The sequence below is a fragment of the Acipenser ruthenus genome, chromosome 30 (assembly GCF_902713425.1).
Source record: "Acipenser ruthenus chromosome 30, fAciRut3.2 maternal haplotype, whole genome shotgun sequence".
Lineage (NCBI taxonomy): Eukaryota > Metazoa > Chordata > Actinopteri > Acipenseriformes > Acipenseridae > Acipenser > Acipenser ruthenus.
Genome location: NC_081218.1, coordinates 14,976,437 through 14,992,440, shown reverse-complemented (window position 1 = coordinate 14,992,440; position 16,004 = coordinate 14,976,437). Strand labels below are relative to the sequence as shown.

Here is a 16,004-nt window from a genome sequence, read left to right as displayed (position 1 = left end):
ACGGGATTGAATACAAATGATCACCTGTCTTTTAGAGGCAGTTTCAACAATAACATTTCTGTCCAGTCCCTCGGAAGTCATGTTAAAAGGGGTTTGCGAGTTCACACTTTTCTGGCGACACTGGCAGATTCTCTCACAGATTCCTTCCCCAATTCCTCCCCAGATGCCAGGCTCTGCCTTGTGCTAAATCACAGCAAACGTGATGAGTGCTTCTCCTCCTGGACCGCTGTTGCGAGGCAGGTAGCTGTAAATCCTGCAATCTATCAGGCAGAGACTTTTTACACTGCACGGCTGGCTAGCGTGACCAGATAAACCAACGCTCAGATAAGACCTGATTACAGCAGCATCAGGGTTTAACAAGAAAAGTGATGAAATAATACTGTAGCTCGCAGGCATAAACTATGCCAGGCATGAACACATCACAAGAGACTCAAGAACGACCTTTCTTCATCAAACACATGTGCACATATGCAGTCTATATATAGACATCTCTACATATGGAAAATATTCAGAGAATACCATATGCCTTAAGATATTTACTGCATACATACTGTTAGGTACTCGAGCTGGCTCTTTGGAGCAAAGGAATATATTTTCAAGCAAACAACAACATGAAAAATTCAAGTACAGCACACAGCTCTCCATCCACAGAATACAAAATACTGCAGAGTGTACGGATTCAGAATCCCATAGGACCTAGAACCAGCCACTAGATATTAGAGAGGAGTGATAGCAGAATCTCATTGACTTGGGAGTGCAATGCAACAAGTCACATGAGGAGAAACGCTTCAGTCCCAGCAAGTATTTAACATCTTTCATTTCCTAAACGTTTAAACTTCAGGAATAACCCTGTTTAAAAGGTCTTAGCAGATTGGAAGCGGGTAGGGATCGTCACGGTCTGCCGATTGATATTCAGGAGGGGTTCAGGGTGGCAGGATCAGACAGTGTCGCCAGTCAAACGCCCAGGCGGGTTTGTGTGCAAAAAAATAACTGCATCTCTACATGGACTTTAAAAAGGTTATGTTTTTGGATATCCAAAAATATAATGATAGATTCTAAGATGAAGCTAAGGGACTCATTTCCACAATTAAGGGTTTAATTACTTTTTTAAAAAAAAATTAGAGATATAAAAACAAATCGAAAGTGCTTAACAGACTGAATTCACGTTTCCACAACGTCAGCGAAACTTTTTTTTTTCTCCAAAAATAGGAGCGATTTATGACTAAACCGTCATAAATTTTCACTGCGGAAGATGCATTCGGAAGGTAATACAGTGAAACTGACTGACAGGTATATTATATTGCAATGGTTCCAGAGTTCAAATTACACTGTGTTCCTTCATTCAGCCAAATCTCTTAAGCATGCAAATCTCATGCGGCGAGGACCAGAGTTTCCTTCGTTTCCTGCCTATTTCCATACAAATAACATTATGATGTTTTGTGTTTGTCTTCCCGAAAATAAAAAAACACAACAGCAGCGCCACATCCCTGTATCAAGCAATACAATGATCTACTTTTGCAAGAAAAACGTTTACAAGGGAACACTGAAACCAACGACAACAGATGCATAGAAAAAGCCACACCCAGACAGCTCTGTTGCGGCTGTAAGGTCACGCATTGTTAAGTTACTATTTTTGTCAAATGAATGTACTTTTTTTTTTAGTTTGTTTTGTTTCATTTCCAAGTTGCCCATCGCGTATTTAACATAAAAACACCTTGGTTTGCTCTCCTAATACAGTCACCAACGCGTTTTAAATACGCCGGTGTTTACATACTTGTAGTGTTACCTTGTGGTTTTTTTTAGGATAGTTCATTCATTTCGCCGAGGTGGATTCTCCATGCCTCGTTTCTGTGCCACTGCCACAGTACGTGCAAGGCTCTTCGTTTACGTCTCATTCCCTCCCAGTATTTTGGGAAGCCTACCTGGAAATTGCAAACTCCGCACAGACACATCTTGTCCTCGTTAGTCTCTACCGACCTGTCCGAATCGCACCTGTGACTGGTTAAACTTTACGATGAACTCGGTTCAGCACCGTGCAGCTCAGGAGAAGTCTGTTATTTTGTGTGCCGCGTTTATATAAAAGGTGTGTGCATGTTCATCATTGGCGATTATAACGTGTCGTGGCAGCGGCGGTTTCCCGCAATCCCGCATGTATTAATGTATGTAATTCGGTTGTAACTGTGCAGTATTTGAATTGCCTGTCTGCTGAACTCAGTTGCTAATGGTCCTTTTCATCTTGGCTTGAATTCATCAGGCATGTTAGCTAATTGTCAAACACCGTGTTGTAAATTAAAAGCGGCTTTGCCCCTCAGTCATGTTCGGTTTTACACTGCTATCCCATCCCGCGGCGTCTCTTTACTGCAGTCTTCCGAGGTTTGAACCGGTCCAGTTTGTGTACGTTCCCCGCGTGTTGTTTTATTGTACAGACGTCCCATTTTAGGTTAAACCGTGTAAATTGCAATTCAGTATGTATCTTCTTTTAGAATGCCTGGGGAAAAAAATATATGGATTTTAAAATTTTGATAACTGTTAGTCATTTATGGAGAACTATTTTTTTTTCTTTGTTCAGGGAAACCAAGATATTGATTAAGAAAGTTCTCAGAGCAGGCTAAACTGGTAAATGTCCCACCACAAACAACACAAACACAAGCCGGGCGAGTACCACACTTTATCCAACACTGCGCACACGTACCTATGCTGACAGATTCAAATACATCATATCGTATTGTTTTGTTGTTGGGGAATGCAATGACCCAAAAGGAACACAAGTCTGAAATATTGTCATGTATTACAATCCCTTTTGCTTGGGTCGATACAGTGCCTAAGAAAAGGCATTAGCTCATTTCAACCTTTCAAACAATGCAATTAAAAAGCCTGATTAACACAGTTATATCTCGTACACTTGCCCTGGGGGAATTACAGGGCTGTACTGTACCCTAATTGGACAACAGTCCTGGCACCAAAATGAAAAACAGTACTCAAAAAGTAACCCACACAGCAGGCAAGTACTGCAAGGGCTTTTGAAACTTGAGTCTTTCTCCATGGTAACCGTCCTGGTTCATTATTGGACACAGAACATTCTGAAACTTCTGATTATTGGACGCTGTGACAAAGAGGCGGGTCATATCAATAATAAATATAAATTCTATAACTGACAGCGTTTAAGAAAATCATATGCCAATCTGCTTTCGCGAAGGACACAGTGTAAGTTTTGTATTTAGGACATTGACAAGCATGCTAACATTAATGCCACACCAACAAACATGGGTTAATGGTATTAGAAAGAGGATGCATTAAAATATATACAATTAAGAATGACATCATTATTTACAATAATTAATGAATTAAGCTGGATTGGAATTGATCAATTAATTAAATTCTCTAGCCACTAGCACTGTCGGTCTGGGTTCGAATCCAGCCAAGGTCGTAATGGAAATTAATTTGGCAGTCTGGAGCCCGGTATATTAGTCTTCATCCCAAAAAATCCCCCAAACAATTCCTCCCAGTCCAGCCCCTTTGCTGGGCTGTCCCGCTCTACGGACAGGGCAGTGGAGAGGGGGTGTATGGAGGCAGATTGCTGCTGTCTGGGGTGGGCTGTACCTGCCCTGTCGAGCAGCAATGTGCCTTTCACAGGCACTGCAATTCATAACCAATATAGAAATCAGTAGCTCTCCCTGTCTGTCCCAGTGTCGTGATCTTTACTTGCACAACTCCTGCCCAAAAGTTGCACTCGGGAGATTTGTCTTCTGAGAAGTAAAGCGCCTCCCGCGTCTTAATTAGTTTGCCGTCTGAGTTAATTAGGGGAGATGAGGTGTGTGTTTTCAGTGTGCTCAGGGATTTGAAATGTAAATACTATAGAGCTGTTGAAAGTCAAGGGAGCTGGAAACACAAGGGTGGGGGGGGGGAGAGAAAAAGATAAAGAGGGAATCGGGAAGGGAGAGACATCAAAAGAGAATTGTAAAAGGATGTCAAAGCTAGTGTAGTTTCTATTGAACAGCTGTATCTATAAGAGCTGCTCACATTTGACACTTAAGACTGGATAGTCATAGATTCTGCTCCTTAAGGATGGGCCCTCCAGTCCAGGGCAGGCTTGAGGCACGGAGACTGAACTGCTCCCTCACCCCCTAAGAGAAAGGGTGCTCCCTCCAGTCCAGGGCAGGCTTGAGGCACGGAGATTGAACTGCTCCCTCACCCCCTAAGAGAAAGGGTGCTCCCTCCAGTCCAGGGCAGGCTTGAGGCACGGAGACTGAACTGCTCCCTCACCTCCTAAGAGAAAGGGTGCTGCCTCCAGGGAAAGATTGAAGTTACTCACAGAGAAAGCTAAAAGCGAATCTCAGCTAATATTGGCGTCTTTGTAACTCTGTTACAGCAGAGGCACCCGAGCATAATTCATTATTACTGACAACAAACAAACAAGAAAGAAAGAAAGAAAGAAAGAAAGAACAAACAAAACCAGGAGACAGAGAAAGAGCAGAAAGGAAAGGAAGGAGAGACTTTGCAGAACACTGCTTGAAAAGGTACTTCTAGTACCACTCCAATCTTCAGATAATTCACTCCAACGAGAACAAAACACCATGATTGTGTAGTTTGAAAATAAATCTGGTGAACTTCACATTGTTTTGCACATTGCAGCTATAAAAGGTGACAGTGTAGGGATTTAAACCGAGGAATGCAAAAACAAACTTGAATTTATTAGGTTTCTTTTAGTCTTCCTAAATTTAGCACTGTTGAGTGTTTCATAGTTATGGGCAAGTACTTGTTATGATGTATTTTAAATATGTTTTATAAATAATTAACCTTCAGAAGTAAAGAAAGGCTGACAGAAAAGAGGCAAGCAAATACATGTGTAATGACATGAAGAATGTGTTCTTAATAAAAATGCATGGGGAAAAAGGGTAAATTATTAAAGCATACAGCAGATGAAGGGAAACGCAGAACCTCATACTGAGAGTAAAACACACACACACATTTAGAAGAAAGGCAGTGCATTCAATGATATTAAAAGATATCAGAAGCGATCATTTCCCCTTGATGTAAAGCATCAAATTAAACAACAAAACAAAATAGATGTTTTTTCCACCCGCGAGGGAGATCAGAGTGTACAACCGGCTTTTGATGTAAGAGAGAGAAAGAGAGAGGGGGAGGGAGAGTCGGAAGACAGCTCAAAAAAAAGATTGTCAGAACATCAATTAAATAAATAAATAAATAAAAAAGACAGGAGACCAACTAACTAACTAACTGCTCATCCCTAAACTCAGAACAGACCTCAAACCGCATTTGTTTCCATCATTCAAAAAAAAAAAAAAAAAACCCAACAGCTTTCTTGAAAACTGACAAGCAAAAAGACTAAATAAAATACAGGTAACGTTTAACACGCACACGCACACGCACACGCACACAGACACACATACATATATATATATAGTACAGCTTACCAGTTTAAGGCTGGAGTCGTTGTTTCTGAGCTGCTGGTCTCCCTGCTTGTCTGCTAGTCTGCTCTTAGTCCTTGCTTGCTCTCAGACTGAGCGAGCATGCACAGTTCCTACCACTTGGTTTCTATGACACTGTGCGTTCTGGGCTTGTGTGCAAGCAAGGGAGACAGTGTGTGTGTGTGTGTGTGTGTGTGTGTGTGTGTAAGTGGCTTGGAGCAGATACTGTACCTGACTTACCCTGGAGAGAGTCTCTCAATGCTACCCTCTCCATTAATCCCAGGCGCTGTTGTTAACTGCAGCTAAAATATATCCCTTCTTTTCTCTCTCTCTCTCCCCCTGCTTTGTGTGTGTGCATTTTGTTTAAATCTTTGCAAAAAAAACAAACAAAAAACACAAGTAAACAAAAACCCAACCTATGAATATCAAACAGCGGCCAGATGAATAGACTCCTAATTTTAGAGCCAGGCTTGGCTTTTATTAAAAGCGAATTAGCAGAACTGAAATAGAACAGGAGGAGCATCAACACAACTCTGATCTTCAGTGGCAATGCTGTATTCAGGGGCAATGGTAGAGCAAGGGCTGATGCAATGGGACGAGGCTGCTGCTGAATGGTACAACAGAAAGGAACATACTAAATTGACATCATAATGGTATACATGCTGGATCAAAGTAGAATAAAGAGAATCGCTGAGAATGAAACACACACACGTGCGATTTTAGCAGCGCTTGTGTTTAGCCTTCAGTCTGGTTCTCGGGTGGTGTAAAGCAGCTTGACATTATGGGAACGGGGCTGGTCCTTCGATGCGTGGAATGAGTTTAGCGAGACCCGTCTCCCAGCGCAACAAACCACGTGTTCTCATCCCCACGTGGATGGACAGCAAGCGTTCTCATGCCATGCATTTCTGATTGCCAGCTGTGCGGGTCGCATATGGGCTGATCGGTCACGTCCTACTGTGTGTGTTATCAAAGTGGCTGCTTATGCATTAGCAACATGGGCAGCCTTTCTGATTTGTGCTAAACAGTAAACATTCCCCATAGGAAAAGACAGCAGGATTTAAACCCATTGCCCATTTTAAATGGTTAATGAGAATATGAAATGCATTTCACATGAATGCAATGCGCGTATAGATTAGATTGGACCCCACGTTCCAGGTCACACAGTACATGGTGACATTTTAATTACTGACGCTTACAATATTAGTGTCAGCGCTTTAACATTATGAATAAAATATCGAAACAGTTGACGTTTAGTCCCATAAGGTTTTTAAATCAATGTGCCTACCCTGAATTCTCTTGTGTGCCATTTGTACTTCTCTCCTCATAATTATGTAGTTGAATAACAATTGAAACTAGAGGAGATCCTCCATGTTGATTAGCATTTTTTGTGCAGGACAAGCATGCAAAACATTTACTGCACTATGCAACTTACTCCTAGTTTAAAAAGACCCAAACGATCTTCATCACTTCAGGGCAGTACACAAGCAATCATGTGACCAGACTGTCCCAACTGGGGCTTAGCAACCCCTCCAGAGCTACAAATGCTACCTTAAAACCCGCAACCTATAAATCATAAGGAACACATTTAATGTTGAATCCTACATTACTGCATCAAAAATGCACTGAAATGATATCTCTGTGTCGTCTTTAAATATTCATCACATCTCATAATGTTAAACACCACACTGTAGACTGAAGCAGTGTAAAGGGTTTAAAAGATGGGGGGGGGGGGAATGGAAGTGTCTAAGAATGAAAAATGACCTTAAAAATTAGGAAACAATGTGGACCTGCCCAACACAGGATTCGATACAGAGAGAAACAAAGAATAAGAAGCCGACAAAATCAATCATTTCTGCACATATACCCTGCGGCGGTTCCATTAAATATTTCGTTTCTGGCCGTGACTTGACTCTGAACTGGCTGTCTCAAAACGTTTTCGACTGTTGTCCTTTCAGGACGAAGGTAATGAGATCAGCCACTGTTTTAATAGCACATGGGATGCAGTACTACGACTGCCACGCAATCATTGAGCTCAACTCCTAGCTTCGCTGGTACTGTTGTGGCATTTCGTTCTCCGTGTACAACACATTCAGATGAGTGTAAAACTGGTCTGAACTTTCAGACAGGAGTGAGTCACAGTGCCCCCCCCTCCCCTCCTCTCTCTGGTGGATTATATTCCCTCAATGCTTTGCTAACTCAGCGAGGCAAGCCTGCATGGGATTACCAATTATTATTATTATTATTATTTATTTCTTAGCAGACGCCCTTATCCAGGGCGACTTACAATTGTTACAAGATATCACATTATACATTATTTCACATTATACAGATATCACATTATTTTACATACAATTACCCATTTATACAGTTGGGTTTTTACTGGAGCAATCTAGGTAAAGTACCTTGCTCAAGGGTACAACAGCAGTGTTCCCCACTGGGGATTGAACCCACAACCCTCCGGTCAAGAGTCCAGAGCCCTAACCACTACTCCACACTGCTGCCCCAATTAGAATATAGGCGTGCGTTTAGAGGTGTGACGTCAGTACAAGGTAAGACTACCAGGGGGTTACATTCAATTTAAACTGCATTTTATTTCAGGAGAATTAACTAAACATGATGTACTCTCTTGTTGATTATGCCCTGCTAGTTTACATTATTCTCAAATCAATAACTTGCACATTTTTCCTTCAATATTTAAAGAGGCTCCATTGGTCTCCCTTTGGAACGGATTCCTTGATATTCTGAATAACATTTACTCAGTCCAATGTGTTTGACTGCTGGGTTTTCTTCTCCCCTCACTCCCCTTGGCTTTGCTTCCTTCCTGACTATCCACCAGTATGAAACAAGCTACCAAGCCTTCATCTGGCAATAGGGAACTGCCTGCGTATTAAGAGCACCCAGTAAGACCATTGCATGTAATCAGGTGTTAATGGCTTGATGTGCAAACACGGAGCATCTACTGCATACCCAGCACCGAGGAAAGCAAATCTGCACAGAGAGAAAAAATACAGCTTGATTAATACGATAAGCAGGGATTCAGCTTTCTATAAATCCGCTCATGGATTTCTCTCAAGTACGCGGTTTAGACCGAGAGCTAGCAGGGGATAATCACTTTCCAATGAGAAACCATGAAGATAATGTGCACCATACCCACGCTAGAAAACCAACGACACTCAGTTCCTTGTGCTAGCGCTGCGCTTCCCTTATCACTGGCTTTGCAGCACCGGCACTACAATGCCTGCCACTGAGACAGAGGCACCACAGCGCTTCATGATTTCACAATGAGCGGACAGTTTCACTCTGGGTGTAAAGACTACCTGAAAGTAAGGCATGCAGATCCTACTGTGAGGCCAGATATTTTTAAATAAATATAACAAAAGAAAGGAGGAAGGAGTTGAGGTTGATGGAGTTATTTAATTAGCTTCAAATCCCTTTAAAAAGGGTATTGTCATTAAGAGATTCTAATGGTATTTTTTATTTATCTAGAAGGCTGATAAAAGCAATTCATACTGGAAAAAATATATAAATGTACTGTTGATTAATGAGCTTTGTCGAACCAGCTTATTAAAAGTTATAAATCACACAAAGACTGTGCTGAAAGGGAGACTGTGTTTATTCAATTGAGCCGAGCAGTGTTAATAAAAGAGAAATCAAGCAAAGGGTTTAAGCAATGCATGATTAAGGTTAGGAAGCTTTGCTGAGAAGATGTTGGAGGTGGACCCCATAGTTCATTTTGCCAGCGGTCTATGTTATCTGTACACAGATCATGTGACTGGGTGTTCAAACAACACTGGTCAAAAGGCTTAAGGATGACGCGCGGCTGGTCTGAACCTCTCTTCGGTTAACATTCAGTCCTGGACAGCATCCTGTCGCATTAAAAACCATGACTTGGGTGAGCAAAACTAAAGTGCAAAAGGTACTTGTGTCAGTTGGTTTGTATTTTGCGCTGTGATGGTCCACCAATTAAACTGCTCCTCTGGGATTGTGGGTTAGGTCAAATTCTCCAAATACAGGGTGTTGCTGCATAGGAACCATCCAAAACTGAAGGTGCGGTATACAAATGATTAGGCACGAAATGTGTATTTGTGCAGCACACTAGGATCTTACGCTAGAGCTATACTTCTGTGCACTGCGCGTCATGTGAAACAAAAGAAGACCTTATTGGCTTACCAGTTTGTTAATATTCTCTTGGGTGCTTTTAGCTGCAGGTGTATGAACAGGGTGGGGTAGGGTCTGGATGGGACAGCTTTTTTTTGGTCTTAAGTAAGCCCAGTAAATAAAAACGTTGCTTATAATTAGTGAGGCAAAACCAACAGGGACTGTTTCTCGTCATCGTGCTACAGCGCACCCTACTGGCCAGGTGAGCTCAGGCGGACATCCTAGAGGGCTGACCTTTGCCCTCCAGAAGCTGGTATCTCGCTGCAGTAAGGGACAAATAAATGGATTTACATACAGCTCTGCTTTATAACCTGGGTTATTTATTCATGAAGCTGTTCAAGGAAGCTTCCAAGACGCACACCAAAGAAGGGATTACAGCCAACAAAATCATTTTAAACAGGGTATGTGGTTTAAAAACAAAACAGCTGTATTTTAACAAATTTGATTTTTTTTTAAGAAATTTGAAGGTAATGAACAGTGATAGGGAGTTTAGAAAGTTGTGGTTTATTCCATTTTGCAATCTTATTCTGTGAAAAAAATTTAAAAAAGGTAAAATTGCAAAATACTATAAAAATAAATAAAAAAAAGCCTGAGGAGACCTTTGCCTGGCTTTGATTATTGAGCAGATGGGCCCCAGATGAAGGGATTTTTAGAAGCATATTTTTTATCATTTATTTATATAGGATAGCTCCACAGAGACAGGGTGATAGTGAAGGCTTCCGTATATACAGATAATATTAAGGGTACCACTACACTTTCCATATATCTGAACAGAAGATTATCTACACAGACCGGGCATGCTTAAGCAAGAGGTCTGAGTGGAGTAAAGCATTCATTTGTCTGGAGGATAGTATATTTAAATTACACCACATATATGCAGTCCAAATACAGTAAGGCAACTGCATTATTTACAAAAGCTCAATCCATTGCAGTCTGTCTCTTTTCCACACGGGGACAGTCAGACAGCTTTCTAACACCGTGGGTATGGATATTAATACCACGCTTCCCACTCCTGCGGAAGTGAAGCTGTTTACTTATTTATCTGTGCAAACATATTACACCCAGAGAAGCTCATCGAGATGAACAGCCTTGTTTACAAGAGGGTCCGAAGAGGCGCCACCAACACAAACTGCAACAGCAAAGCAATGATGCTGCATTACCCTCGACAGCAGCATCAGTTACAAGGTGCAGTTTCCAAGACTTTTTATTCGCTTGCTACGCCTTCAAATTGAATTCAGCGAATCTTACTTGTCATGCACTTCCATTCAGGATGCAGAGCTGGTGTGGTGAAACGGTACTACACTAGGGTAAAGAAAGCTCTCAGATCGCAATGCCTCACTTCGGAGTTAGTCTGTTAGTCCTGGACTATCTTGGTCATTTTGCAGTGTGTTCTGCGTCACTGACTGCAAAGCATGACATTAAATTAGGGAAAGAAGCTGGATGTTTGAAATAATGAGCTGAAGGTGGAGTGGGGGGCAATTTCACTTTGCAAGCAAATTGAGCTATGCATGAATGAGGGGCAGGCAAACAGAGATTTCTTGATCCGGTCCCACAGACATGCACACATCTGACCTGCATGTCACTTCGGTTTAGCGCTATGGTATTATTGTATTAGCTGTAACACCCCTTAAGCTAAAATACAAATGAGTTTCTAAAAGTAGTCAAGGGACGCAGGCAAGATGGAGAGCATGTCAAAAGCAAGCAAACAACCATTATTATTATTCGCATTAAGGCACTTCTCCTGCTGCTGCTTTTTCTTGTGCTGCTCAATCAGGAATATGTTTTGGAGGATAACATAAAGAGACTCTTGCCTACCGCAAATTTCATATAACTCACAGCAAAGATTGTGTTATTACCGTTTGGCATTCAGATGATATTTTCCTGTCTGAAGCTGTGCAGCAGTTAATAAATCTGTCTGGGTGCATTTAGCAAGACATCAGATAGGGGGATTCTGATGAGAACAGATCACCACCACACCCTCACAAAACTAGCACTGCAGTGCTGATGCAGCAGGATCTTTTCTGTAGTGACATTACTGCAAAACAAGGGGGCGTGGCTAGTGTGGGGTTTGGGGGCTCAAAAACCTCGCATCCAAATGTGTTGCATGGTTGGAAATAAGACTCCCATTGCACAGCAGTTTGATGCATTCCTGGTTTTCCTACAAGTTTAATAGCACGCATTTGTGCTTGTTACCTAAAAGCAAACATGCACCAAAACCTGAAAATGTAGTTATTAAATTAGTCATTTAGCAGACGCTTGTATCAAAAATGACTTACAGAGACTAGGGGTTGAACTATGCATCGGCACCAACTGCTGCTGCCGCAGAGTCACTTCCAATAGGACCTTGGTTTTACGTCTCATCCGAAGAACGGAGCACAAGGAGGTGAAGTGCCTTTCTTTAACCACTCGACCCCCAAGCCTCAATAAGCTTTAAGCTCTCAGATGCTTTGCAGCTCTGTCCCATACAATTCCAATCCTTTCCCTTATGAGACAAGGATGTGATAAGCTTGTATTATATCATGTATTGGTCTTTTAGGAACGTTAGCTGCATGACTGACTCCAGCACAGTCTAAAACAAGAAGGGAATGCACACTTGGAGAACGCCTGCTCTAAATGGATTTTTAATGTAGAGTACTAGAATTGTCTTTGACCCAGAGAGTCTCATTGCCCGCCGAGCATGTAGCTTTGCAAAGAGGGGGGTGTTCTTTAAGTAGAAGCCAGTCTGCTATAAAACTAGGAAATGCGATTAATCCACAAAGATCCCTGGCTGCCTCCAGAAAACCTTCCCTAGGCAGGATGCCAACATCTGAAGTGTGCCAGGCGCTGTTACCACTCCCTGGCAACAAGGCACTCGGACCAGCTGCGTTTCGGACTTTTCACCACCGTTTATCCAACCCCGTTGCATAAGTTGTTGAGCAGTAATATGCAAAAAAAAAAAAGAATGAATTTCTCATTTACAATTTTTGTCCTTAAAAAGCAACTTGGTGCGGGTATTAAATATCACAGTTACCCTCGCTACTGTATCCCACTTCTTGTTTAGATTTGCTTAGTATTAACAATCATGGGGGCTTTTTAAAATGTGTGCACCCCCCCCCCCCCCCCCTTGTGGACAATAGAACTCTAACATGTCTTCTCTCTAAGTAGTGCCGATACACCAGAGTGTAACCGTTAACCTATCCCCCTGCTACACTCCAACAGTACAGTGGGTTCCATGGAAAATGCCAACACATTTTTGTTTCAATTATCTTAACAGACCATGACCATTTTAAAATCTTTTTTTTTGTTTAAGTACTGGCACAATCTCCAAAATGCCAGGACTATAGGCAATGCATTTATTTCCCTCCAAGGGTATGAATAACACATTAAAAGGTGTCGGTACCAGGAAAGAGTATGTTACCATGACCTGCACACAAACAAATAGAAAATGAAAGACTGAAGGATATGCTTTGAAAATATCGCACAGTTTTTTATCAGGGACCGTCATTCTGGCTTCTGAATGAGCTACCTGCTGATCAAAAAAACATTTCAACCCACAATAAAACAAGCAATTCTGTGCAGGTACAGCTGTAGAAATAAAGCTGCAGTGAACGCGTCTCAGAGCTCCTTTAGGATGCTGCAGTCTCGCTGCTTCTCCTGGAAGAATAAATCCTAATCTGCTGTTGTATGCAGAGACCCAGGAAATGAAAAAGATGCAGGGATTACTGTCAGCCACCCTGATTGAGACAATGAGGCAGGGAGAGGCGAGCGTATCCACACTCTCTCTCCAGGTCTCGGTCTCTCTAGACAGGATCACACAGCCTTCGTCCGGTTGAATGAAAGCGCAACAGTAAACTGGCTAAGAGAGAACACTACTTTGTTGTATCAGCAGAGGAAAGAGAAGTACTTCACTACAGCACGGCGGTAACCAAGTGTTTTTTTTTTTTTATTAAGATATTGGAAGCTGTTTTTGAGTAAGTTGAATGGTTTATAGAATAATCTGCATATTTTAAATCAAAAAATATATTGCCTTCCGTTGTAATTTTGCCGCTTAGCCAGCTTTTCATATATTACGCACTCTGCCTAAATGCTCTACACTTTGCTACTGGGTGAATGAAACAATTGCTAGTTTCCAGCTGGATGTACTGGTTTAGGAGACTGGGTGCTGGTTGCAGAGCTCGTAAGCTGGTCCATTAAAAATCCCTTTACTGTAAAGTTCTGAAGTAAATTGTTGTCTGCTATCCTAAATGAATCTATTTGCTGCAAAACTTGCTTGGTGTTGCATATACCTGCTGGGAGACCAGTAAGAGACCAGTAAATATGTCTTCCAATTCCCAGCTCTTAGTTGGTCGCTATCTCATCGGCAGTTACTGGAATTCTTGCGCCCCTACAGCTAAAATAGACAGCAGCAGTCCAGCTGTTTTTCTGGTCAAGTGAAGTGAACAAACAGCAAAGCATTTGATTGCAGTGGAGCACTGAGCACATGAGTGCAGTGCACCACTGCTTTCAATGGGATCCCGCGGTTTCTTTCCTTCAAGCTTAAAACGAGGAGAACAAGGAAAAGGAAACAACGACAGCACTATCCTCCTCGCTGCCTGAAGACTGCTCTATGAAACTGTGCACGTTGAGATCCTCATGTGTCAAAATCCATTGTGCTTTTCAAAAAGACCCCCCGACTCCATTGTGACAGCTATGACACTCGTTCCCTCAGGCACGGTTTGACATTCAAAAGCCCTAGTTTAAGATGCCTGGTGATGTGAATTAAATTCTAGGCTTCAAACCCAAACTTCTCCAAACATAAAAACAGCTCAGTTTCTCTCTGAACTCGCGGCACTAATTAATTAGGAGCAACTTCACTTCAGGCCCCAAATCGCCAACTTGCTGGCTGTAGCAGAGTCCGTGAGACTTTTTAGAGAATCTATTTTTCAACCTCAGCAGAGGTTCTGTAAACGGCTCTGGCTTACCTTTGACCTTTGACTGTAACCCCTTCAGATGCTGAGATGCCAAGGGCATCCGATTGAGTGAGACGTGAAATAAAAAAACAGGAGTGAGGTTTGTGAATACTGCACTAGAATGCACTGGCTTTTCCTTTAGGAGTGAGACTGCTCAAATTGACATAACGTTTGCATAAAGAGTGAGCCTCACTCACTTGGCCTGCCAGCCCATACCTTCGGACAGCCTGACAAAAGGACAACTTTCCAATGAACCTCTGGAGTACCTTTTTCTAATCCCCTTCCCATTTCACGATGCTTGGAATCATTCTGCATGGTTTTTACTGCTATTACTAACAATCAGGATTTCTGCTCAACTCTGGAGAAGGCTCTTCCCATGCTATTTGTGTCGTTTAATTGAGACATCAATTCGTTTGATTAAGGGGTTCAAAGTAACAATCACACAACAGCACTGCACAGTATATAGTACATGTTCAGATTCAATCCAACATACAGATGTGCTCAAGTCTTCTTTTACAGCTCAATTCAATCAAACCTCCATATAGAGCAGGACACACCCTCAAACACACCACTACAGTATCAGAAACTGTAAAGCTTTTCATTTGAAAACACTTCAAGTTAGACTGCATGCTGTCCTTATAGATCAAGTGCTGCAGTGTACCTTGATTGAACCTTCCAGTCTCAATTTAAATGCCAGCGCGGCCCGCACACAACGTTACCTGGATCGGTGATACTAGGGCTCTGGTCCGACGGCAACAGCAAGAAGTCCCGGCAGGTTTCGAGGTCCAAGCTGGGGCTTTTCTTGTGGCAAAGATCAGTGATGAGGTGGACTGCCCTCTGACACAGCACAGCATGCTCCTCCCTGAGACCACTCATCTCCCAAACTGCATCCTCGTGAAAACTGCTTCAATTCAAAACAGAGCAAAAACTGCAGTTATTCCTTCTGGCTAGCTGTATCTAAAAAGCTGCCCTATGCAGCTATGAAGTCCTCAGGCACGCAGTCTCTCTCTGCATCTCTTTAGCTCTGTAGCACTAGATTGCAGCACCTAGCTCTCCCAGTAACAGAGCCACGCGACTGCCTCTCTCCTCTCCTCTCCTCTTGTTGCCTGATTGCCTCTGAGATCAGATATCTGTTTACTGACAAGGAGTGGTCCCTCCTGCAGCACCTCCCACTAAATTCAATTTGGTGATCTTCTTTTAATGCAACATGTTGGTGGAGCCCAGCAGAGTCCTGTAGTGCAGACTGAGTGAATAACCCTTTGCAGGAGCAGAACTTAAAAGAGATCTGAGCAAGTGCTTATCCAGCTGGGCATGTTGGTGCATAACACTGCACTCTGCCTAATTGTAAGGCTTCCACGTGGTGTTGTTTGATACTGTTGAGCTAATCTGAGTCTTATATAAATTAAAACACTTTATTACAGTATATATACAGTGTGTGTATCGGGGATGGAAATAAGACTCCTATTGCACACACTGTGGCTAATCAAGC

At 42.3% G+C, this 16,004-nt stretch overlaps 1 protein-coding gene across 4 annotated transcripts in view; it reads right to left on the bottom strand.

Annotated features, from left to right (window-relative positions):
* The window catches only part of LOC117969655 (synaptotagmin-6-like), a 46,798-nt gene extending 31,041 nt beyond the window's left edge, over nucleotides 1-15,757 (bottom strand). Inside the window, exon 1 of one of the 4 annotated variants that reach the window (XM_059004856.1) lies at nucleotides 15,235-15,757. In XM_059004856.1, the coding sequence (XP_058860839.1) occupies nucleotides 15,235-15,391 (157 nt within the window). In that variant the 5' untranslated portion in view covers nucleotides 15,392-15,757. The other 3 variants (XM_059004857.1, XM_059004858.1, XM_059004860.1) reach the window with 3 other exon arrangements.
* Between the last annotated feature and the right edge of the window lie 247 nt (nucleotides 15,758-16,004).